The sequence below is a fragment of the Protopterus annectens genome, chromosome 15.part0 (genome assembly GCF_019279795.1).
Source record: "Protopterus annectens isolate FY-2018-M chromosome 15.part0, PAN1.0, whole genome shotgun sequence".
Taxonomy (NCBI): Eukaryota; Metazoa; Chordata; order Ceratodontiformes; family Protopteridae; genus Protopterus; species Protopterus annectens.
The window spans coordinates 627172864-627198018 of NC_056749.1; the positions used below are offsets into that span (position 1 = coordinate 627172864).

Consider the following 25155-nt stretch of genomic DNA (forward strand, 5'->3'; position numbering starts at 1 on the left):
ACATATGTATTTTAAATGACATGTTTCCCTCTAGATGTTCAGGGAGACCCAAAATTTGTATATTATTGTGCCTAGACTGATTTTCCATATTGTTTATTTTATATAATTATATGTATTAATTATTTGTATCATGTATATCTTATTGTATGTATTTTATGTCTTTTCTTACCATATGTACATGTAACCGTTATATGTCCTTTTTACATTCTCTGTTTGACTGTATGTGGAGCTTTTCTCCCTGGGCCTCTGCTGAAAATGGGTTTCACCCAATCAGACTTTCCCGGTAAATAAATGTGAAACAAATAAATAAAATAAATAAATTTAGTCTGGTATCACATACACGTACGGCTTGTTGCAGTTGTTGGGAATCTGCTTCATACTTTTTGCAGGACACAGTATACACTTTTAGAGATTTCCTTCTGCTGTGCAGTTATGAGAGACTGCAAATGGGTAAGCTAATCACCATGACTTGTAGTGTTCTTGATGTAAGTAACTTCCACAGTAACACTGTGAAATAGCTTAGATAAACTTCATGTTTTGTGTCCTCTGTAATGTTTGCAGGCATCATCATCATCTTGTTTTACTTCCTGTAGCAGTTAGCAATGCAGAAAACTGTATATCATCAAAACTAATTTAAACACTAAAAAACTCTTCAAACCAACATAATCACGATCCTAATATCCTGCGTAACACAATCACACCATTTATAATGCTTCTCCGGTGTTTTGGGGTATGTTTAATCCAGAAGGAATGGCAAGAGCACAGGGGGCTCACTAATAGCTTTCTGATATGCATATGTGCCAGTGTGTGTGTCCTCACTCTGTTATAATTTTAGATTACATCAGCACAACCAAAAAAGATAAAACTATGAGACTGCCCCTCTAAAGTCACACCGCTTTACACCGAATACATTTGCCTTAAAAGATTTACCTTTTAAAAAATGTATTCCATCCAGCAACCATAGATGACTCATTGACATATCAGGAATATTATTCTTAGTATTCAGAATTAACATATAGATTATGGCGTTGCTATGGATGAGATAGTGAAACATGACTTCCACACCTTAGAATTCAGACATACATATTATTATCCATAATAAATGCAAGTAAAATGACATCAGAAATACATGGTTTGAGGATCTAAACCTCTTTTTGCAGCATCAACACAATGGTTTTGAGGAACAGGTATATCTCATGGAGTATACTGCTGTTCTCGTACAGACTCCCCATCCACATAAAGCAAAGCTCATCCCTATCCCTATACAAGCGCAACTTGGATCTATGGATGGGAAACAGAAAATTTACCTCAGGACTGCTCCCTATACTACTAATGGACCGAGGCAGCTCCTAAATGCTTTATTCCATACATGAGTCTCCTCAAATTATCTGTGGTATGATCCCAGTTATTGTCATTAGGGGTAATACATAATTATCAACCATGGGATGGGTAAGGCCAGTCTCTAACCAAGTGGGATAGGTTAATCCAAGCATGAAAATGGAAATTGGTTGGGCTTAAAATAGCCTGCAAGGTCAGCTAGCCTAGTACTTACCTTGGAATCTGTAACAGACTCTGGCACACTCCTACCAGCATGAAGTCATTTCCTGGTTCACATTTACATGTCCTGATGTCTTTGTGACTGTACACATCTGTACAGTGTCCCAATAGTACCTGAAGCATGTGAAACAGAGGTTGAGGCAAAAGCATTTGATTCCTCCATTATAAAAAATGAAACTCGCAGACTCGTGTTAACCTCACTTTTAAATAAACAGTATGCTCTTGCATCATGCATACACCATTGGTGCAAAACAATGGATCCAAAACGGTTCACCTTGAACATACAATGGCAAACCTAACTACTGCCTCCACAATTGTAGTAATCACAATAACTTACACAATAATAAGGTAACATATAAATCTAAGAAGCCTATATGATATTTGTGCAGCTGGTACATCAGATTTGCTAACCTATTAGATGGTGCCTGATTGTCTGGATGGCCACTTTTATGTATCATAAGTCTCCAAAATGCTTTGTAAATAGGAGAAATCCCTGATCTCGGACTCTGGAAGCTTAAGCATCTCTAAATGTATCCTGTCCTCAGAGAAGAAATTTTTGTTGAAGGCCAATTTAAAGAGTCATATGCTGAAGAGAACTGTCTGATGATAGTGAAGAAGGAATTTTCATTATCAGACTGTATAAACTGAGGAAATATAGTTGAATAGAATGAAAATGTTACTCTCCCTCATCACTGGAGCCTTTAGTATTCACTACAAAAGTTCATATTCAGAAATATTTTGGTTATCAGAAAGGTTTAACTTCAGTCTGCAGCTAAAGATACTATCTCAGATAGAAGAACATTTTACAGACCAAGGAGTTGACCCTTTCTGTAGCAGCTGTATAAACCTTCAAAACTGGGATAACACTTGGATATTATGTAGTCCAATCTCACCTACATTCTTACCCATGGGGTTCAGAGCCGAATGTAGGCTGTGACTCGGCCATACTTTAGCTCGAAGTCTTTCAATTGGCTGGGCTAAGATGGTATCCCATGCTGCACTGCTCTCTATCCCCAGATCTCATTTGCCGCTCGTGTAGCTCGGACATGGTCTCACTCATGGCTGTGGCTAAGTACCCTTTTTTCTTTATAGCAGAGAAGTTTTTTTCAAAAAAGCTATTTTCATAGCTATTTGTGTGTGTGTATCTTGACTGCGTTGTGGAAAAGTTGTTTTTTCTTATAGCGTGTGTTTGTGGTATCCCACTAGCTGTTTCCAACAGGCTAGGCCCGTTTCAGTTAGAGGACCTAGTCTGTCCCCTTGCTTTCCTTGTGTGCTAACTTTTTCCCTTGGGCTAAAACCTTTTAAATTAGAGGAATTAGTCCTCCCCCTTGTACTTGTGTCTTGGACCGTTTTAGTTAGAGGTCTTTGTGGTGTACTGTTTGTTTGTTCTGTTCCCGCTCTTCTGGCTGATTGACCATTGGTCTAGTTGTTGAGTTAGTTACTCGGTGTTTGTGGTAACTATGTCTAAAAATACCAAGGAGCATAAGCCTTCTGGCTTTAAGAAGTGCACCAAGTGTAGTTATAAGATGTCCATCACTGATGGACACTCTGTTTGTGTGAACTGTTTGGGAGCGATTCACCTCCAGGAATCGTGTAGTTTTTGTCATGCTTTTAGCCTGCGTGTTCTTCATGAAAGGACAAACAAATTGATTTTGAAGGGATTTCTGAAACCCTCCTTCGAGAAGGGTTTGGAGAGTGCTTCCAGCTTTAAGTCTTCTCCATCAAAAGCTAAATCTTCCAAGGCTAAAAAGCGATCCCCAGCTCCATCAGTATCATCAGAGCTGCCAGAGAAAACAGCAAAATCTTCAATGACATCCTCAGCTCCATTGTCCTCAGGGCCGCAGGAAGTGTCAGTGTCTATGGAACCTGCTTCAGCTCCGATTTTTTGGAGCCTGTTAAGAGCCGGTCGCCTAGTATTAGGCCAGTATCTCCTCCTCGCAGGTCTCCTTCAGAGAGGAGGTCTCAGTCTCCTTCCCTATCCTCCAAATCTTCCAGGACCTTATCAGATGTGGACGTCGATAGAGTGGTGCAGAGACTTCTTCAGTCACCGGTATTGGCAAAATTGTTTTTGGCTCCGACCCAGTCGGCTCCGGAGCCGGTCCCTCTACCTACATCGATACTTCCTCCTCTGAGCGCATCTCAGCTTTCAGAGCTGGAGTGCGTGGCTCCATTTGATGTCCCTAGGTTGGTTCTGACAGCCCCTCCTGGCTTATCGGTTCCGTCGGCACCGTGAACGGGGTTCAGGACTCAGGATTCCTGGGTTGGACCCGAGGGAGAGGCTTTGGGACATCTCTCGGCTCCTAGTCTCCCTCTGGGTGCTTCAGCGTGGGGAAGCCTGGCTCCTGTCTCAGTTTTGGAGGTTGGTCGAGCTTCGGACCTGGGAGGACCAGCTTTTGAGGCCATGCGGAGCGAGCTGGCCAGGTCGTCAGCAGCATCGTACGGTTCGGTCACTCTGTCCCCTACAGCACCGGTGCAGGTCTCTGATCACACTCTATCTCTTGATAGCGGAGCCCCAAGGCCTCAGGGTACCCCCACAAGTGGTCCCCATATTTCTGAGGGCCCCTCAGAGTTTTTGCCTGAGGAGCCACCCAGAAAGAGAATGTGTAAGAGGAAGCACATAGATTCCCAAGATGAGTCTCTCACGTCAGACACTGACCTCGAGGAATCGCAGGGGTCCCCTAAGTCATCCTCTGAGGATGTTTCTTTCTCTGACATCCTAGAGATTTTGAAGCAAAGAGCTGACTGGCCATCTAAAGCCCCCTTTGAAGAAGAGTCGGTGTTCCTGAAGGCCTTTGGTGCTCAGCCCTCCGCCTCCTGGGTGTCTCTACCCTTCGACGAGCTTCTGGATCTGGTTTGTCAAAGAGTGTGGGAAACCCCTGACTCTGCGGAACCAGTCCCCAAGAGACCCAATAAATTTTTGTCTGCCCCTCCTGATAAGGAATTTCTATCCAAGGGCGTCCCTGTGGATGCCATGGTGGTGGCAGCGGCCACCAAGAAGGAATTAGCTGAGACTTCTTCCACCGTCCATCCCCCTAACAAGGAGTCTAAGACTATGGACCAGTACGGGAAGCATACGTTTTCTTTAGCGGCTTTTACTTTGTGGTCACTGAATTACAAAAAGGGAAAAAAACTAAGGGTAATGCTGCTCAATGCCAGAAGTCTCAACCTCAAGATGCACGCACTCGAGGCCCTTCTCAGTATGGAGAACATCGATGTCTGTACTGTGACGGAAACCTGGTTCAAGGCTCCTGAGAGCACCCCAGCACTATCAGGTTTTACCTCATATCATGCGTTCCGGCCCCAAAATCCGGACACCACCAAAAAAGGAGGGGGGGTGTCCATATTCATCAAGGACACCCACACCTCAAGGTTGGTGGCAAGGCACAATGCAACGGAGACCATCCAGGTGCAATTAACCATAGGCAAGACTGCTGTGCAATTTGTAGCATGTTACAGGCCACCCTCCCAAACTCAGGAACCTCACATAGCTTTCCTGAAAACACTGGAGGGGATAAATGTATCTCCAAACACCATCATATTAGGTGACTTCAACTACCCTAATATAGACTGGGATCACTACTCAAGCTCAAACACTCTAGCCCAAAGGTTCCTAGAGTTCATAAACTCAAATGCCATGGAACAACTAGTCACCATCCCCACAAGAGGTGAAAACATACTTGATCTCATCATCATGAACATGGGGTCACAATGCTCAACACCGGAAGTATACCCCTCATTGGTGAGATCAGATCATAAACTAATCTCACTGGAGGTCCTCATCCCGCCCCCACCTGAGATAAAAAAGACCACAGTAAAGAACTTCTCAAAAGCCGACTTCACACTTCTAAAGACTAGTGTGGTCTCTTTTAAGGCCCCCGAGCCGGCGGAAAACATTACTCAAATCGCTGAATCACTTACAAATGCCTTCTACCAGCACCTACAGGACTGCATGGATCAGGCAATCCCAAACAAAACAAAGACTCTTTGTACCAAAGGCAAGCGTCCAGTCTGGTGGACCCCAGCCATAAACAAGCTCTACAACAAAAGAAGGAAGCTACTACAAGATAGAGCAAAATCCTTAAAAGGTAAGACACCTCTGATCATTATAAGTAAAAAACTAAGAGCTCTCATAAAATCATCCAAGGCAAATTTTGAGAGAAAAATCTCTAAGGACTCAAAAGACAATCATAAGGCCTTCTTTAGCTATGTTAGAAACCTGGGAGGAAACTCCCAGATATGCTTGGAATTAGTTCAAAATGATGTAAAAATCACTGAACCTACAGACGTTGCCAACATACTGGCTGACAGGTTCAGTGCAAACTTCTCCCCCCCCTCCCCCCCAAAAGGAGAGATATCTATACCAGAGGATAATAGCCCCCCAAACATCTCTAATGCTCAGGTGAGAACTGCTCTCTCCAAGGCGAAAAACACAGCATCCATGGGACCAGATGGTGTCCCAGGCTGTGTGCTCCATGAACTCAATGAGGAATTAAACCCGCAGTTAGGACAGCTGTTTAATCTTAGCCTCACCTCAGGATACGTACCCAAGGAGTGGCGCACGGCAACTGTGGTCCCTCTTCACAAAGGCAGTGCCTCCACCGACCCTGGAAATTACCGTCCCATCAGCTTGACAAGCCTGATCTGCAAAGCTATGGAGAGGATCATAATGGAACTCATAAATAAAGATATAGGGGACTTGCAGACTTTGGATCCAACCCAGTTTGGCTTTGTCAAAGGCAGATCATGCCATTTAAATTTGGTTGACTTCTTCGAAACAGTCACCAAGGCCATTGATGAGGGAAAGGCAGTCCACACAGCCTACCTCGACCTGGCAAAGGCCTTCGACACAATACCCCACTCAGGTATCATTGAGAAACTCATCAGCTTAAATGTAAACCCATACGTCACAAGATGGGTTGCAAACTGGCTAAGTGACAGAACCCACAGGGTCAGAGTTGCTAGCACCATGTCAGACTCAAAGCCTGTCACAAGTGGTGTCCCACAGGGCTCAGTCCTGGGCTCACTCTTGTTCGGCATCTACTTTTCAGAAGTACGAGCAAACACAGTAGGGTTATGGCTGACAAAATTTGCAGATGACTGCAAACTGGGCGCCATAGTCGAGAATACATCTGACACAGATATCCTTCAGAAGGGTCTCATAGAAACGGATAACTGGTGCCAGAGCCATGGCCTAAAGTTAAACGCCAAGAAATGCATAGTCATACCCCTCGGGAAAAACAAGGTTACCCCTAGCTACCATATAGGTGGCAATCCACTGAGCACAGAAGAGGTTATCAGGGATCTGGGAACCCAGGTTGACAGTAACCTTTCATTTGACACTCACGTTGCCAAAGTAGTTAGGAAGACCTTCTACATTGCCCACCTGATCATGAAGGGATTCACATCTAGATCAAGGGAGGTCATCGTCCCCCTGTACTCATCACTCATCAGACCAATGATTGAGTACAATGCCCCATTCGGAATGTATCTGACCCGACACATGCAGCAGCTGGAAAGGCCCCAAAAGTTCCTCACCAAAAGGATAAAGGGCCTCAAAAATATGTATTATGCTGCCCGACTGAAGGAACTCCAGCTCTATTCAGTCGCTTACCGTTTGCTCAGAGGTGACCTGTGCCTGACATACAAGGCCATGTCCAACCCAGAATTGATGAACATGCTTCACCTCAAAAAATCTAGATCCCTCAAAACTACAAGGGCGGGAGACTTAAACCTGGACACGGTTATTAATAGGACGTGTTGGAGGGACAGATTCATTACCCAGAGACTCCCTATGCTGTGGAACAAAATCCCGGTACATGTGAGGCAGAGCACCTCGCTGGCCTTGTTCAAGAGAAATCTTGACCAATGGATGGGAGATCGCAAATATACCCCAGGGATTACCTCAGTGTCACTGCTTGACAGAGGCACAGCATAAAAATGGGCATAGTTTCCTTCAAACTAAAGGGGTGGTGAAAGCCACAAAACTCTGGGCTAGGCTTATAAATGCCCTTGGGCAGATAGCCTAGTATGAACCTATGAACTTATCACACTTTACATGGCTCCAGAGAGATCTCCTAAAGGAGCTTAGAGATACTCTAAAGGGTAATGTTTCTGAAGCGGTGGCTCAGAAGGTCAACGCTCAGATGTCTACCCTCAGTTCTATTGCAAACTCCTCCATGAGGCTGATTTTTCACGCAGCCGAGGAAGCGAGTAGGGCAGCAAGTTCAGGAGTCGCTCTTAGGAGACATGCCTGGATGCGCCTTTGTCATTTCACGGAGGCCTTCAAGTCTACATTCACCGATGCCCCATTTGATGGTTCCTCTTTGTTCATAACCAAGGTGAAAGACACTCTCACTAGGTGCGAGCAAAAGGGAAAAACTCTGTTTGCTGTAAGAGTCCATTTTTCCCTTCCCTCTAGGCCTTATCCCAAGGCCCAGAGGGATGGAAAGATGTGGTTCAAGAAATCACAGAAGTTTTTTCCCGATGCACAAGGTAAGCCCCCCTTCAGAGGCAGGGGAGAGGGTGGTTATTCAGGTAGACGCCGCCTTACGGGCAGAGGAGGCCCTGGTAACTCGGGAGACCGTGATTCCTTTCGTGGTTCTCCCTACCGCCGCTCCTGATGGGAGGCCCGACTGTGCATTTCCGGAGCCAGTCGGGGGTTGAATCTCACTATACCCAGGGGCCTGGCAAGGTAACACCCAGGACCAATGGGTTCTACGTATAATTTCCGTAGGATATGTCATTCCCTTCTCGTCAACTCCCCCTCCAATCAAGAAAATCCCGGATGTTCCACCCAGTTAAAGGGATTCCGCAGCTTCAGAGGTTTCAAAGCTGCTAGAAAAAGGAGCCATCCAACATGTCCCCTCAGACCAAATCAGATTAGGGACTTACTCCAGATTCTTTTTGGTGCCGAAAAGGACAGGGGACCTGGGACCCATTTTGGATCTCAGCCGATTGAACACCCATGTGCAAAAGTCCAAGTTCCGAATGGTCACGTTGCAATCTGTTCTCCCATTGTTGGGAAAAGAAGTGTGGATGTGCTCCATCGACCTCAAGGATGCTTACTACCACATAAAGATGGACAGGGCATGCAGAAGTCACCTACACTTCTGGCTGGGAGCCAGTCATTTTCAGTTTCGAGCCCTGCCCTTTGGTCTCACCACAGCCCCCAGGGTGTTTACCAAATGCATGGCAGTGGTGACTGCTCACTTGAGATGTCAGGGATTCCAAGTGTTTCCATACCTGGACGACTGGCTCCTTACTGCCACCACCAGGCATCTGCTACTTCAGACCAGAGATGCTACTATCAACCTATGTCAACAGTTGGGCATCACCTTGAACTGGGAAAAATCTGCCTTGTTGCCCTTGCAGCATGTCACATTTATAGGCGCCAAATTAGACACCGTCCTCATGCGGGCATTTCTACCACAGGAAAGAATCAGAGTCTTACAACAACAGATTTATGCCTTGCTCCCTCTGAGAAGAGTGAAGGCAAGATTGGTCCTTTAATTGTTGCGGACGATGGCTGCTATGATTATGTTATTCCCCCTGGCAAGGTTACATATGAGGCTCCTTCAATGGCTACTCTTTGCCCAGTGGTCTCTTCAACGTGTTCCACTTTCTCATCCTATTTTACTCACAGACAGGTGCAAACAGGTTCTCAGTTGGTGGCTTCACACCGACAACCTCAATACGGGAAAGTCCTTTGTTCCTTCGCCTCCAGTTGCCACGGTGACCACAGATGCCTCCCAGATTGGGGGGGGGGCATTATCCAGGCAGGACAGTCCAAGGCACGTGGCAAGAGCACGAGATGCATCTGCATATCAATGTCCTGGACATGAGAGCAGTGCTACTAGTGTTGCAAGCACTTCAGAGCTTTCTTTCTCTTGGGACTATTGCAATCCACTCAGACAATATGTCGGTGGTATGGTATCTGAACAAGCAGGGAGGAACCAAGTCGTACCCCTTTTGCAGACAGGCCATGCAAGTGTGGCAGTGGGCAGTGTCTTCCCAACGTTTTCTTGTAGCAATGCACATTCTGGGAAAGTCCAATGTGACTGCAGACAGCTAAGCAGAGCTATTCTGATGCCTCACAAGTGGTCCCTGAACTGTCAAGTTGCAGAGCAGATTTTCCACAGGTGGGGTCATCCCTGCTGCAACCTTTTTGCCAGCCCCCCTCAGTGCCAAATGCAGCAGCTACTTCACTCTTATCCCCCCTCAGGGGAAGTCGCCCAGGGACACTCTAGTCCATGATTGGCCCTCCGGTCTACTATATGCCTTCCCTCCGGTTCCTTTGCTGTCAAGGTTATTCAGAAAGCGCAATCCTTGGGAAGCAAAATGATTCTGATTGCTCCACACTGGCCTCATCAAATTTGGTACCCCTTTTTCCATCAATATCTCATGGATGCTCCTTGGATTCTGGACCCACAACCAGACTTACTGACTCACATGTCAGGGCAGCTCCATCCCTCTCTTCAGACCCTCTGGTTGACAGCTTGGCTACTCCACTTCTGTCATTAGTTAGGCTTCACCATTTTTCACTGGAGGTGGTTCATATTCTATCTTCCTCTCATAAGCCTTCGACCAGGAAGATTTATTACAGCAAATGGAAGAGATTTTCCATCTGGGCACATGCCAAACAGATTGACCCCTACACAGCTCCAATCTCATCAGTATTGGAGTTCCTTTCTATGCTTTTCAACCAGGGATCAGCTGCCACAACCATTGAAGTCCAGTTGGCGACAATTTCTACCTTTCAAGTCACTGACGAACCTAGTCTAATGGCACATAGACTCTGTAAAGCTTTCCTGAAAGGCATTTTGTTGCTTCGTCCTCCTGTCTCTGAACCTGTTATGCCTTGGGGCTTAAACTTTGTTCTACAGGGTCTTACTTCACCCCCCCTTTGAGCCTGCAGCCACTTGTGATTTAAAATTCTTAACTTGGAAGACTGACGTTTTGGTAGCCATCACATCAGCCAGACGTGTTTCGGAGCTTCAAGCTTTATCAATTAAACCACCTTATTTGATTTTTCATAACAACAGGGTTTCTCTCAGACCAAATCCTTCCTTTCTTCCCAAAGTAGCGTCAGTTAGTAACCATAACCAATCCATTGAATTACCAGTGTTTTTTCCTCAGTTCTCGAACAAGGCAGAATTCAAATTTCATCAGTTGGATGTGCACAGACAATTACGATTTTATTTGCACAGAACGAAGGACTTCAGAAAATCTGATCAGTTGTTTGTTTCATTTTCGGAAAACAGAATTGGGTCTCCTGTTTCCAAAGTCACATTGTCCAGTTGGATTTCTTTCATTTATACTTCAAGGGGAAGAGATTTACCGTTCCGAGTGAAGGCTCACTCTACCCGGTCTATATCTACATCTACAGCTTTTCAGGCCAGATTGTCTGTGGATGATATTTGTGCTGCAGCTACTTGGGCATCTCACACCTTTCTTACTCATTACAAGTTAGATGTGGTATCTAGAGGCAGGTCTTGCTTTGGTTCCACAGTGCTCAGAAGTATTTTCCACTGAGCCTCCCAGGATTTAGGTGCTGGGGACGCTGTCCCACGGGTAAGAATGTAGGCGAGATTGGACTACATAACATCAAGAAGTTATATACTTACCATAACGTTCGATGTATGTAGTCCATCTCGCCTCACATTCTTACTTACCACCCCACCTTCCCCTGTCCTGGAGGATCTGGAGGTTAGGCCTGGTTTCAGAGTTCTCTTCATTCTTGGTTTGTTCTTCCTTCCTTAGGTGTTGTTATGCATGGAGAGTGAGTGCTGGTGCTCGCAGCAAACTAGATCTGGGGATAGAGAGCAATGCAGCATGGGATACCATCTTAGCCCAGCCAATTGAAAGACTTCGAGCTAAAGTATGGCTGAGTCGGAGCCGACATTCGGCTCTGAACCCCACGGGTAAGAATGTGAGGCGAGATGGACTACATACATCTGACGTTATGGTGAGTACATAACTTCTTGTTTTCTGTTGAAATTAAAAATAGTTGAAGCTACCTCATTGTTGTGTTTGTATTAAGTATTTAACCTAACTCCTTAACTATCAAAAAGAGTTTTAGCAGGTCTGAATTTAGCATTAACATGGGAACTAATGAAGTTGTCTGTTTTACTGTATATTTCAGATGATCTCATCTCAGCATAAGCTCCTTGGGTACTGTTGTTGTTGACTATATAGCCCTGTTTGTCAGAGTCACCAAGATACTTGGGATTACCTCTAAAAAGCTTTCTTGATGGATGTTCATGTATACAATCTGGAGGTGAAGATTCTTTCTATTTTTATGGCTTAGCTTTCTTATGGATGATTTTTTTCTTTTTCTGTACTTTAGCAGAATCCGTTTGTTCAATATTTTTTTTTCCTTGACAGACATATGGTGCCTTTCTGTAAGGAATGGACTGGAAGTCTTAAGCCTTCTAATTATAGTGATGAGTTTAAAAACAATAATCAAACATGTCCACATTATGCTCAGGGTTTAAACAAACAAAAAAAAAGATATTGTGCGTGAAAATCTGATAGCTATTTGCTTAAAAAGGCATGTTTTTGACTAATTTTTTTTTAAACAATTCAGTTCTTCAGCAGTATCAAGAAATGAATCAAAGAAACAATGCGAAAATGAAAATGACTAAAGGCAGATAATAAAACCAAAGGCAATTATGTATGTTAGTAAATGCAATTTAAATTATTCCAGCATGACTGAGAGAACAGAGATGCTCAGAAATGGTGAAAGGAATCATGGAGAAGTGGGACCAAAAGGGATATATGATGGGGTCCAATGTCAACTACCAAAAAAAGTCTAAGCAAGTATAAGACCTATGTTATTTACTTGCAGAAAGTACGTCTCTGCTTGGAGAAATCCTGGCCGTGAAAAAGGGATGCAGAAGGCCATTAAATGCAGACTGGATGGTTTACTAGTACAGGGATCCTTCCAGAAAATAGATAGTATTATCAAGGAATACATTCATAATACTGACACATCAAAACAAAAAGCACCAAAACATTGACCACACAATGTTGAAACACAAAACCTCGAAAATGCTACCAAAAAATCACTGGATGCTTTGAAACTTGCCTTTTGGATATTTTTCTTGCCAGTAAGCAATTAAACAAATTTTATGAATTTGTTTGGCATGCGTAACTTACCTGATTGGCCATGGCTCGAAAGTTGAATTTCAGCCATACTCCTTTTGGTTGTCGTGCTGTGTCATATGTATTTGCTGAAACTGGGCCTCTAGGTCCTTTATACTGAGGTCTTTAAAAAAAAATGAGATCAATTAAGGCAAACATCAAAATTATGGTCAACAGGCTATTGTTTGAACAGAAAAGACTAAGTGTCCTCTACAAAAGCATGTGTTTTATGGCTCAGCATCATAAAGTTGCCATGTTCATATTTTTTATTCTTCCTGCCCTCTACTGCCTTGATCTTGGGAATGCATTCATTGGAGCAGCCATGCTCCCAGCCACATGCCTATATATCAGCTGTATATATTATTCTTGTTTTTTTCTGCTTTGTAATTTCTTGATTTTCTTGGAATTCAAGGCTGAAGGAGCCACTAGTAACCTCAATCATAACACAATGATAGTTGATAACAATTGATAGTTATGTTACGTGTGTCTTAATATGTCCTCAGCTGACCCTTTATAGAGAAGACCTGCCTTCTAAGAAACATAATATTGAGGATATTTTTGATTTAATATAGAGTAGTGACGACATTCACAATAGCCTAGCTGTGAAGTTCTGCCCACCGACAGAACATACACTTGTGTCAGATACTGAGCATAACAGTAGATCTTTAAAGAAAAATCAGAGTTAACAGTGCATCATAACACTGTTTGTTTGTTCACCACTGCTGATTTTTTGATCTTATCATTTCACACATAGTTGTTTTGTGACCTACAAAGGCTTTGTCTCATGGCAGTGGAGGTACTAACACAGGCAACATATAGATTACCATACAGAAACACGTGCTACATTCAGTTATTTAAAACTAATACCTCTGCAGGGAGAAAGTGCACTTGTGGCAGGCAATTGTGTGTGAATCAATTTTCAGGTACTGTTCTTAACAATACCTCAGCTAGTCCAGTAGGCATTAATATTCAGCCTTTTAGAGAACTGGTACAAGCATCCAAAGTGAGTTTGGATTCCAATCCTTTCACTACATCAGACTATTTTTTATCCCCAGGTTCAGAGACCACACAGCTGTTTTCAGAGACAGTCAGGGGAAGGTAGAGAGGAAGAGGGAGGGTGACGGAGAAGCAGAGGGAGACCCCTAAAGACTGAAACAATGGTTTATGCTTTCCTGCTCTCCCATTCCCTCTCCTGCCCTTGACATTTTGAACCTTACGGTTTTGGTGTTGGATGATGACAGTTTAGCAGTTTTGCGAAAGGGACCGAACTTTATTCCCTCACAGAGGGCTTCAGTGACTAATGTGGTACTAGACTTAAAGCTTTAATGTGAGAGTGTTCAATCTCGCCTTTGTTCTTACACATGGGTTCGGAGCCGATCCTCGGCTCCGTGCCGGCCGACTGCAAGCTCTGCATCGAGAAGAAGCTCGAGGACATCTAATACCCACAATCCCCCTCTGCCTTTACCTCAGATCTAGTTTGCCGCTGCTGCATACGCATCGCTGGAGGCTAGCTCGAGGCTTTTTACAGATAAGAATTTATCTATTCTGTTTAAATTTTCAAAAACTTCTTAAATCTAGTCAATTAAAGTTAGAGTAAGGTGTGTGAGTGGGTTTAGAATTCTCGGTACCTTAGATTAGTTTAACTTAGTTTAACTAAAGGGTATAGAGTTTTTCGGGGCCTACCACCCCTACTTGGATCACTTTTGACTAAGAATTTGTTGTAGTCTTGTTTTTTTAAGCAATTGACAATCGGACTTTCAATTACCGGATTTGACATTTTTACTGGAATTGACTCTTACTGGACTGGACTGTCTCTTTCTCTTGTCATTATGTCTGAGAAAATAAAATCTGGCTTCAAACGTTGTCAGTGTGGCCAAAAGATGTCGGTCACAGACAACCACAGTTCCTGTGTCTACTGTCTTGGCCCTCTCCACTTACAAGAGGACTGCTCTATTTGTCACTCTTTTAGTGGGAGGGTCATGACGGATAGGCGCAGGAAACTGATGGACAGAGGATTGTTGAAACCCTCTTTCCAGGAGGCTCTGGATGCTTCAGACCAGGCATCCAAGTCTTCGAAGGGGTCGGAGACGTCGGAGCCAAAGTCATGGGCTCCGAGCTCTTCGGGGCTAGTTAACTCACCGGTACCCCAGACTTCGGGCCGAGTGTTCAACTGTTGGCAGTTTCCGAGCCTCGAGTCTTGGAACCGGTGACGGAGCTCCCTCCACCGACTCTGCTGAGGTCGGCTCCGTCTTCGATCCCTTCGACTCGTTCTTCTAGGCCCCTTTCCGACACCGATGTGGACCGTGTGGTGCAGAAACTGATGGAGCATACGGCCCTATCTAAGCTTATCTCGGTCTCCTCTCAGTTGATGTCGAGACTTGAAGGCCTGCCACTATCTCCATCTGTTCCTCCTCCGAGACCTGTCCAGTCTTCGGAGCCGGAAGAAGCTGAACTGATGATTGTGGAGCCCTCGGTGCCAGAACCGTCTTTTTCTCGGTCGGCACCGTTCACCTCGACTCCATCCGATCCGGTACTGGAGTCTCTGGGCCGAAGATCCTCCCTTGGTTCCGGGACCGAGAGTCGGACCGATGTTTCGGTTCAGACGCTCCCTCTCGGGGCCTCGGCACGGATCGACTCTGTTCCGTCCTCGGGTCGGTGCCTTCGGCTCCTGTTTCGGGGATTCTTCCCATTTCTTCGGAACCGGGAGATACCTCGACTCGGGACCCGGGGGCCTTCGACCTCATGAGGAAGGTGTTGTCTACCCAGACAACCACATCAGCAGGTACAGCTTCTCCTCCCCACAAAGGACCGTTATCCTCCTCTGCACCCACGGCCACGTCAAGCGTCGGGCACCAGTGTCTCAGCCACCCCTGGAGGGTGCCCCTCTTCCTCGGAGGCTTCTTCGGATGCTCCCCACGAAGAAGTCCCTAGGAAAAGACTGTGTAAGAGGAGACACTTGGATTCTCCACAAGAATCCTTGACATCTGATACTGACTTAGATGAGTCAGAAGGGTCCCCTAAGTCACCTTCAGAGGATGTCTCTTTTTCTGACATCTTGGAGATCCTAAAACAGAGAGGTGACTGGCAAGCCCTCCCCCCTTCTGAGGATGAGTCAGTTTTGCTGAAGGCATTTGGTGCCCGTCCTTCCTCCTCCTGGGTCACTCCGCCCTTTGATGAGTTAATGGAATTAATTGCTCGAAGGGCGTGGGAGACTCCTGACACGGTGGAACCAGTCCCTAGGAAGCCAAATAAGTACATCACGGCACCACAGGACAAAGCTTACCTCACCAAAGGAGTTCCGGTAGACGCCATGGTGGTGGCAGCGGCCACGAAAAAGGAGATGTCGGAGTCTTCCTCATCTGTCCATCTGCCTAACAAAGACTCTAGGACCATGGACAGATACGGGAAGCGCATTTTCAGTTCAGCGGCTTTCTCTATGCGTTCCCTGAACTATTTGACTCATTTTACATGTTTACAGAGGGATCTAGTCAAAGAGTTGGGAGATACCCTCCAGGGTACTACAGATGCCGCTGTCTCAGAGAAAGTTACAGCACATCTCAACACCCTTACGTCCATTGTAAACTCGTCCATGAGGCTGATATCCTATGCAGCCGAAGGATCGAGTAGGGCAGCGGCTTCAGCGATTGCTCTTCGTAGGCAATCCTGGATGCGCTTATGTTCGTTTGCGGAAGCCTTCAAGTCTTCCTTTACTAACGCCCCATTTGATGGAGCCACACTTTTTGGCCCTAAAGTAAAGGAGACCCTTACCCGGTGTGAACAGGAGGGAAAGACTCTGTCTGCTGTCGGAGTCCGTTTTCCACCCTTCCAGACCGTACCCCAAAGGGCAACGTGGTGGGAAAATGTGGTTTCGAAAACCCCAAGGATCTTTCCCAAACACACAGGGTGATGCCCCCTCTAGAGGCAGAGGGGGGGGCAGAGGTGGAAGACGCCGCCCTGGTGGCAGAGGGGGTCCGCAAAACCAAGGTGACAGGGATAACCTCCCTGGCAAACCTTTTCAGCACTCCTGAGAGGAGGCCCGACTGTCCTGCTCTGGAGGCAGTCGGGGGTTGCTTAGCTTTATACCCTCAGGCCTGGCAAGACCTTTCTTCAGACAATTGGGTAAAAAGCGTTGTTACCAGAGGTTACAAAATCCCATTTCTATCCACCCCATTCCAAAAAGAAAACTCCCAGATGTACCACCCCATCTGCGAGAGCCAGCAGCTACAGAAATTTCAAAGCTGCTAGAAAAAAGAGTCATCCAACCAGTCCCAGCGGACCAAATAGGATTCGGAACTTACTCAAGGTTCTTTTTAGTTCCAAAGAAAACAGGGGACTGGAGGCCGATTCTGGACCTAAGCCATCTCAACACCTTTGTCAAGAAGGAAAAGTTCCGAATGGTCACGCTTCAATCGATCCTTCCATTCTTACAGAAGGACGACTGGATGTGCTCAATAGATCTGAAGGACGCATACTACCACATCAAAATGGCCAGGGCGTCCAGGGATCATTTGCGCCCGGCTGGGAGCCAGTCACTATCAGTTTCGAGCCCTGCCCTTTGGTCTGACCACAGCCCCCAGGGTCTTCACCAAATGCATGGCAGTGGTAGCGTCTCATCTGAGGCGCCTAGGATTCCAGGTGTTTCCGTATCTGGACGACTGGCTCCTGTCTGCCACCACCAGGCGTCAACTGATACAAGCCAGGGATTACACCCTACAACTTTGTACACACCTTGGCATTTCAGTAAATTTTGAAAAATCGTTGCTACAGCCATCACAGCATATCTTATTCATAGGAGCGGAATTAGATACGCGTCAGTTAGTTCTAAAACTTCCTACAGAAAGAATAGTAGCACTTCAATTCAACATTTCCCTTCTACTGTCGTCCAGAAAGTCCCCAGCAAAAATTGTTCTGAAAGTTTTGGGTCTCATGGCAGCTTCCCTCATTGCGATACCATTGGGAAGACTGCACATGAGAGTGTTACAATGGCTTCTGTTTGCACAATGGTCATTCCAACAACTTCCACTGACTCACGAAATATTGATAACGGAAACATGCAAATCACACCTAATGTGGTGGTTACAGACTTGCAACCTATCCAGCGGAAGACCATTTGTGCTACCCGCACCTTCAGCGACGATAACCACGGATGCTTCCCTGATAGGGTGGGGGGGCATCTTTCAGGGACAGACAGTCCAAGGCGAATGGACCAATCTGGAGTACAATCTGCACATCAATGTTCTGGAGTTGAGGGCAGTGTTTTTGGCGTTGCAACACTTTGCTCCCCTTCTTCCTCCAGGGACCATTGCAGTTCAGACAGACAACATGTCCGTAGTCTGGTACATAAACAAGCAAGGGGAACCAGGTCTTACCAACTATGCAGAGAGGCCATGAGAATTTGGCAATGGGCAGAGTCCACGGTCGCTTTCTGATCGCAATGCACATCCCGGGTCATCCAACGTCATAGCCGACAGGCTGAGCAGGGCAATACTATTGCCTCACGAGTGGTCCCTCAAACAGTCAGTTGCGAGAAGGATTTTTCGCAAATGGGGCCAGCCTACCTGCGATCTGTTTGCGTCTCCAATGAACGCCAAATGCAGGAGCTACTTTGCCCTATTACCCTCCAGGGAAGTCCCCAGGGACGCTGGTGCACGATTGGCCCCCGGGTCTCCTATATGCTTTTCCTCCATTTCCCCTGATTGCAAAGTTTCTACAGAAAGCCAACAACCTTCAGAGGACTATTATTCTCATTGCCCCATTCTGGCCTCGTCAAATTTGGTTCCCTTTCTATTGCATCACCGCATTCGGGACCTTGGATGCTGGACCCAGAGCCAGATCTACTGACTCACTCGTCAGGAGTTCCTCACCCATCTCTAGAATCTCTCCATCTAGCAGCTTGGCTGCTCCGCTTCCCTTTTTAGCCAGGTCAGTTCCCCTTACATCGGCAGTTCAAGATATTTTAGTAGCTTCTCATAAAGTTTCCACTACAAAGACTTACACCAGTAAGTGGAAACGTTTTGTCTTCTGGGCGGAGTCACATCATTTGGACCCTGTTACAGCTCCGTTAAACAAGGTTTTAGAATTCTTGACTGAATTATTTCATGAAGGAGCTTCCCCGGCTACTTTAAGAGTACAGTTAGCTGCCATTTCTAACTATCATGTAGAAGAATGTGGTGCACCTATTATGGCTCACAGACTTTGTAAAGCCTTTTTAAAAGGTTCTTTTCATATCAGACCACCAGTCAGAAGTCCGACATCACCGTGGAATTTAAACTTGTTGCTCTCTAAATTGATGTTGCCACCCTTTGAACCAGCTTCAAGTTGCACATTGAAATTTTTGTCATGGAAAACATTATTTCTAGTGGCCATTACATCTGCTAGACGAGTGTCTGAGCTTCAGGCCCTTTCAGTCAAACATCCTTATTTAATATTTCATTCTGACAGAGTATCCCTACGCACTAATCCATCCTTTCTTCCCAAAGTTTGTTCTTCTAGTAATATTAATCAGTCCATTGAATTACCCACCTTCTTTAAAAACCACTCTAATAAATTGGAGTATATGCTGCACAAACTGGACGTCCATAGACAACTCAGATTTTATTTGGATAGAACAAAAGATCACAGGAAATCTGATCAACTATTTATAGCTTTTGCTGACAGCAGAAAGGGTCTTGCAGTTACGAAACAAACTCTTTCTAAATGGCTAACTGACTGTATCACATATGTTTATGAAGCCTCTGACCAAACATTATCAGCAAAACCCAGAGGACATTCTACCAGATCAGTGTCTACATCTTTGGCTCACGCAGCTCGCTTACCTTTAGACACTATTTGTGCGGCTGCTACTTGGGCTAAACCACATACATTTATCTCTCATTACAAAGTGGACAGGGTTTCTAGGGATAGGGCAACCTTTGGTTCCACTGTGCTCAAGAACGTTCTCCCTTGAGTTCCTCAGGATCATGGAGCTAGGGACGCTACCCATGTGTAAGAACAAAGGCGAGATTGAACACTCTCACATAAAGATGTTATGTCCTTACCATAACGTTCCATGTGGAGTGTTCATCTCGCCTTGGTTATTACACTCCCACCCTTCCCACCCTTAGGAAGAACGTTCGATTTGGTGCCTGGTCTGGAGTATTCTCCTTCTGCTGTTGCAGTATTACTGTTACTATCATACTCTTGGTATGTTTGTATATATGTACTTTTATGTATATAGTTGGCATGTGTGCGTGCTTTGTGTCTGGTTTGCTTGCAAACTAGATCTGAGGTAAAGGCAGAGGGGGATTGTGGGTATTAGATGTCCTCGAGCTTCTTCTCGATGCAGAGCTTGCAGTCGGCCGGCACGGAGCCGAGGATCGGCTCCGAACCCATGTGTAATAACCAAGGCGAGATGAACACTCCACATGGAACGTTATGGTAAGGACATAACTTCTTTTTGTAGAAAGTGTAATTTAAAACAAGGCATTAAAAATAATAATGTATGTTTTAGTCGATCTGTTGTTAAGCTGATGATATTTTTAACACAGATGCTTTTTCCACACTAGGTGCAGGCCCTCAGTGAGACCAGGCTGTTACTTCCAATGCCTCCTGTTCCTGCCCTTTCCCTGACAGTTTGGATTCTGATTCTGATGATGTTGGTGACTCTTTCCCTAAAAGAAGAAGCACTTTCAATCCCCCTTTAATCCCACGTTAAATATTTTTTCTAAAGTGTGTGAGAAAGAAGTAAGAGCAGCCCTTGAGAAAAAGTCACCCACTAAGAGATTTAAACTTTCTGTTAAAGAAAAGACAGCCCTCAAAAGTCTGCAAGCTTATCCAGACATCAGGGTTATGAAGGCAGACAAGGGAGCAGGTTTAGTCATTATGGATAACGGCTCTTATGTTAGCAAAATCGAAGAAGTCCTTTCCAAGACTGACAACTACAAAACTGTTTCCTCTGATTTTGTTATGGAAAGCATTTGTACGATTGACAACACTCTTACCAAGCTCTATCATAAAGAGCTTATTTCAGACTTTGATTTGGAATTTATGGAGGTGAAGTCCCCATTAGTGGGTAGGATGTTCGGGATCCCCAAAACACATAAAGATCCAAAAAATCCTCCTCTTAGGCATATTGTGGCATCAAGTAAGACAAAGACTGAATACATATCAGCTCTTTTGGATTTTTTCCTAAACCCACTAGTTCAGTCCTCCCAGTTCTACTTAAAAGATTCCTGGGAAATCTTGAATCAAGTCCATAATTGCCCTCCTTTGACTGGTCACTGTACATTGTGGCAATTTATTCCAGCATCCCGCATCAAAGGGGTTTACTTATGGTGGGAGATTACCTTGCCTAGCACACTAATACCCCCCTCATAGAATCCCAGTTCTGTTAGCTCTTTTGAAAGTAGTGTTGGAAAACAATGTATTTTCTTTCAACTGTACCATCTACCAGCAAGTACAGGGAGTAGCTATGGGGGCAAAGATGGCCCCGTCCTATGCCAACCTAGTTTTGAGTTCCTGGGAAGCAGATGTGCTTAGCAAACTAGATGGTTTTGACTACGTCTCTCTACATAAACATTATATAGATGACATCTTTTTTCCTTTGGACAGGGCCCCCAGGTGAGCTTGATGTGTTCTTAGACAAAGTTAACAGCAATATTGGTTTTTGAGACTTTACCCTTTCAGGTAAGGGAGAAACTGTCCATTTCTTAGATGTGACCCTCTCCATTGACCCCCATACTAACAAGTTTTCTTTGACCATCCACAGAAAAAGTACCTTCCGCAAAAACTATTTGGATTTTGGCAGCCAATTTTTTATGAAAAATAACATAGTCAAGGGGCAATTCGTACACCTTAGCCGCATTGTTAGTGAAGATGAAAGTTTCACAAAACAAAGCCTCTTTCTTAAACAGTTATTCACAGACAAACACTACCCAGCACATTTAATGGATACCCTGTTGGAGGAAGTTGCAGTGAATAGACACAACAAATACCCCCCTATTTTGTCAAAAGGCTTTTGCCCAAACCCATTTCCATCTTCCAATGACAGCCTGCGCTTTTCTCTTCCAATTTCAGTTGATGCAGAATCTATTCAGGACATAGTTTCTAGGAACTGGGATATTATTTCCAGTTGCCGAGAGATAAGCAAGGCACTAGGTCCCGCTTCATCTTTCAGTTACAAGAGATCCCAGTTTCTCAAATCAGTATTTGATCCAGCCGGTCAGAGAAATGTAACCACACCTCCCTCTTCAGTTATGTTTCGTTGTGGGAAATGTGTTTGCTGCCAGTACATTGCAAGTGGAGACTGTTCCACCTTACATACTCCTAGACAAGTAATTCATTTTTCAGACACATTTGATAGTAACTCAACTTGCATACTATACCTTCCTGTTTGCAGCCACTGTGAGGCATTCTATGTTGTCAAAACTATTAGGAAGCTCAGCGATCGAATCAAGGAGCATTACCAGGCCATAAGAAAAGGTGATGAAAAGAATGCTCTAGCTAAACACAAGCTAACCAACCCTTCCTGCTCCACTTTTAAATTTTTAGTTAATGTTTCCTTGATCTATTGAGATGGGAACCCCCAGCTAGAAGTTAAGGAGCTTAGATGGCAGGTTAAACTGCAAGCTGACATGCCCCCTGGGCTTAATGGTAATCTTAATGTAAAATCCATCCTTAAGTGGATTCAGTAGTGAGAATTCTTTCCCCTCCCCTTCTTTGCATAAAAAATTAATTATACAGCATCTCTTATTTAAACAGTATTCAGTTGATAACCTTTGTATTTTTGAAGAAGTTTGACTGTTAAATAACTTTAAAATAAACTTGACAACAAACGAAAGCGCTTAAATACAAGTGTTTCATTTTATTTCAAATTTATTTCAAGTTTTTTTACACTGTTGTCTTCTGGACATTCTTTACTGCTGGATTAAAAGATTTCAACTACTGGATTAATAGATTTCAAAGCTACTACACAAAGTGACGTGATTTTTCTTTCATATTCAAAAAGTTTTATGGATTTATAAGTGTGTGTGTGTTTGTGTGTGTGTGTGTGTGTGTGTGTGTGTGTGTGTGTGTGTGTGTGTGTGTGTGTGTGCCTAAATAAATATGTATTAGAAAGTGTTCACATCATGATAAACCAGGAAAAAGAACCACAAACTTCTCAGCAAACCCCATAAATATATGCATGTGTGTGTGTCTATAGATATTTATTATTATTATTATTAAAAAGTATAATTATAGTTATATAAAGTTATTGGTAGGAAAACAACAAAGTTCCTAGAAAAAAACACTGCACATGAGGAGAATGTGCAAACCACAAACAGTGAGTAGGACTGCACCCCAAACTATCTAGCTGCAGCTATGGGGTAAATAGCTCCACCACTGAGGACACCATGCTGCTCAGTATTGTCTGAAACTCAGAAATTCTCTGTAAAGTGACTACATCCAACAAAAGAGATACACCAGAAAGATACTTGATGTCTGCTGAATATACTAGTTTTGAATGGTGGTAAAGTCAAATTTTCTAGCAGAAAACTGAAATCCTAGGAAGGTAAAATGTCTCTTTTTTGGCAGTCTCAGTCAGAAAATGATGATTAGAGAGCCAATTTTCCACATTATTAAATGCATTCGGGGACAGTGTTAAAAGTTCTGCTGGGGAAGTGGCAGAGCAGATTAAAGTGGAGTCATCTGCGTATTGAAAGCATGTTGCTTCTGGGATGACAGAGTGGAGGTTATTAATAAAGATAGAGAAAAGAAGGGGTTCTAGAATAGATCCCTGGGGGACTCCTAGGGTGATGGGTAACAGGGAGGATAGTCTGTCCTGCCAAAGGACAGCCTGTTGTCTACCACAAAGGTAGGATTGAAACCATTGGAGAGCATGGTTACCCAAGGAGAAGGCCTTCAGAGTATGTATGAGTTTTTGGTGGTTAACCATATCAAAGGCCTTGGAGAGATCAAGAAAGAAGCCTGAGGATAGTTTATTATTATTTTTGTAATGGTTTATGATGTTAGAGAAGGAGAGTAGGGGTGAGGTAGTACTAAGGAATGGCCTAAACCCATGCTGGGAGCTAGCCAACAGGGATATATATATATATATATATATATATATATATATATATATATATATATATATATATATATACCATAGGATCACAGGAGGTTACTTGGCTAATGGCCCTGAGGCCCTTACAAACCTAGCTAAGAGTTTTATCCACAAAAAAAGAAACCACAATCAGCACCTGTCACCCTGTCAATTAAGGACACAGGTGGAACTTCTGGGACAAATTTCTGGTTTTCCATCCACTCATCAAGGTTGCGCTTGAAAAGGGTCAGCGAGGTACTCCATTTGACATGCATGGGAAGGCCATTCCAGAGACAGGGCAGCCTCTGGGAGACCAACCTGTCTCTCCAGCAGGTTTTTTTGATGTGGCATATTAGATTTAGGCCTTTTAAGTGGGTAATGTGTGAGTAGTTAGACTTACAGATATGGAGCATCTCTAGTAGGCCAGGGTCTGAGATTGCCTTGTATGTGAGACACAGATCACCTTTGAGCAATCTGCACGATATCGATCAGAGCAACAGTGATTTCAGCCTGTCCACACAGGACAGGTGTTGGAGGCCATGGATTCTCCTGAGGCACCTCTGTGGATTTTCCAGTTGATAGTGGTGTTTGAAGAGCTACATACCAAATGGGGCATTATACTCAATTATTGGCCTAATGAGGGAGGAGTACAGAGAGGTAATAATCTCCTTTTTTTCTGGATGCAATTCCTTTACTTATGAAATGAACCAAGTATAGGCTTTTCTGACCACTGCTGCCACATGATAGTCAAATGTGAGATTGTTGTCAACCTGAGTACCCAGGTCTCTCAACACAGGCTGTGTGCTTAGGGGATTGCCGTTGATGTGGTAATCAGTAGGGGCCATGCTTTTACTGAATGTTATGATAATACATTTTTTTGCATTTAACTTAAGGTCATTACTTTGACACCAGTCATTTGTTGATATGAGACCATCTTGCAGTATGCTAACATCATTTGGGGAGTATAATGCCCTGTTTGGCATCTGTCTGGACACATTCAACAACTGGAATGCACAGAGACACCTCATTAAAAGAATGCAAGGCCTAGAACACAGAGAAGCCTTATTAAAAGGATACAAGACCTAAACAACAAGTCCTACATTGACTCACTCAAAGCCTATATCTGGCATCCCAGAGACAAGAAAAAGGTAACCCAGGTCTGCCATAGAAGGTATCCTCCATCACATGACTGATGGATTTACTGCACATCAACAAGTTAAATGGCATCAGAAATACTCTGTCTAGGGATCTAGACCTCTTCTGCAACATCAACAAAATGGTTTAGAGTAGTGTTTTAACAGCTCAGCATTTAAATGTCTCATTCACTGAAATGAAAGTCAGTATTAAGCCAGAAATGAATGCACTTAGCACCTCATCAAGTTGAATATAACCATTTT

General features: G+C 44.2%; 1 protein-coding gene across 1 annotated transcript in view; it reads right to left on the bottom strand.

The window, feature by feature from the left end:
- Positions 1-25155, bottom strand: part of LOC122789963 (UAP56-interacting factor-like) — a 340611-nt gene that overhangs the window by 26350 nt on the left and 289106 nt on the right. Inside the window, exon 8 of the mRNA XM_044057460.1 lies at positions 12715-12823. Coding sequence (XP_043913395.1) covers positions 12715-12823 — 109 coding nt within the window. The remainder of the gene's footprint in view (positions 1-12714; positions 12824-25155) is intronic.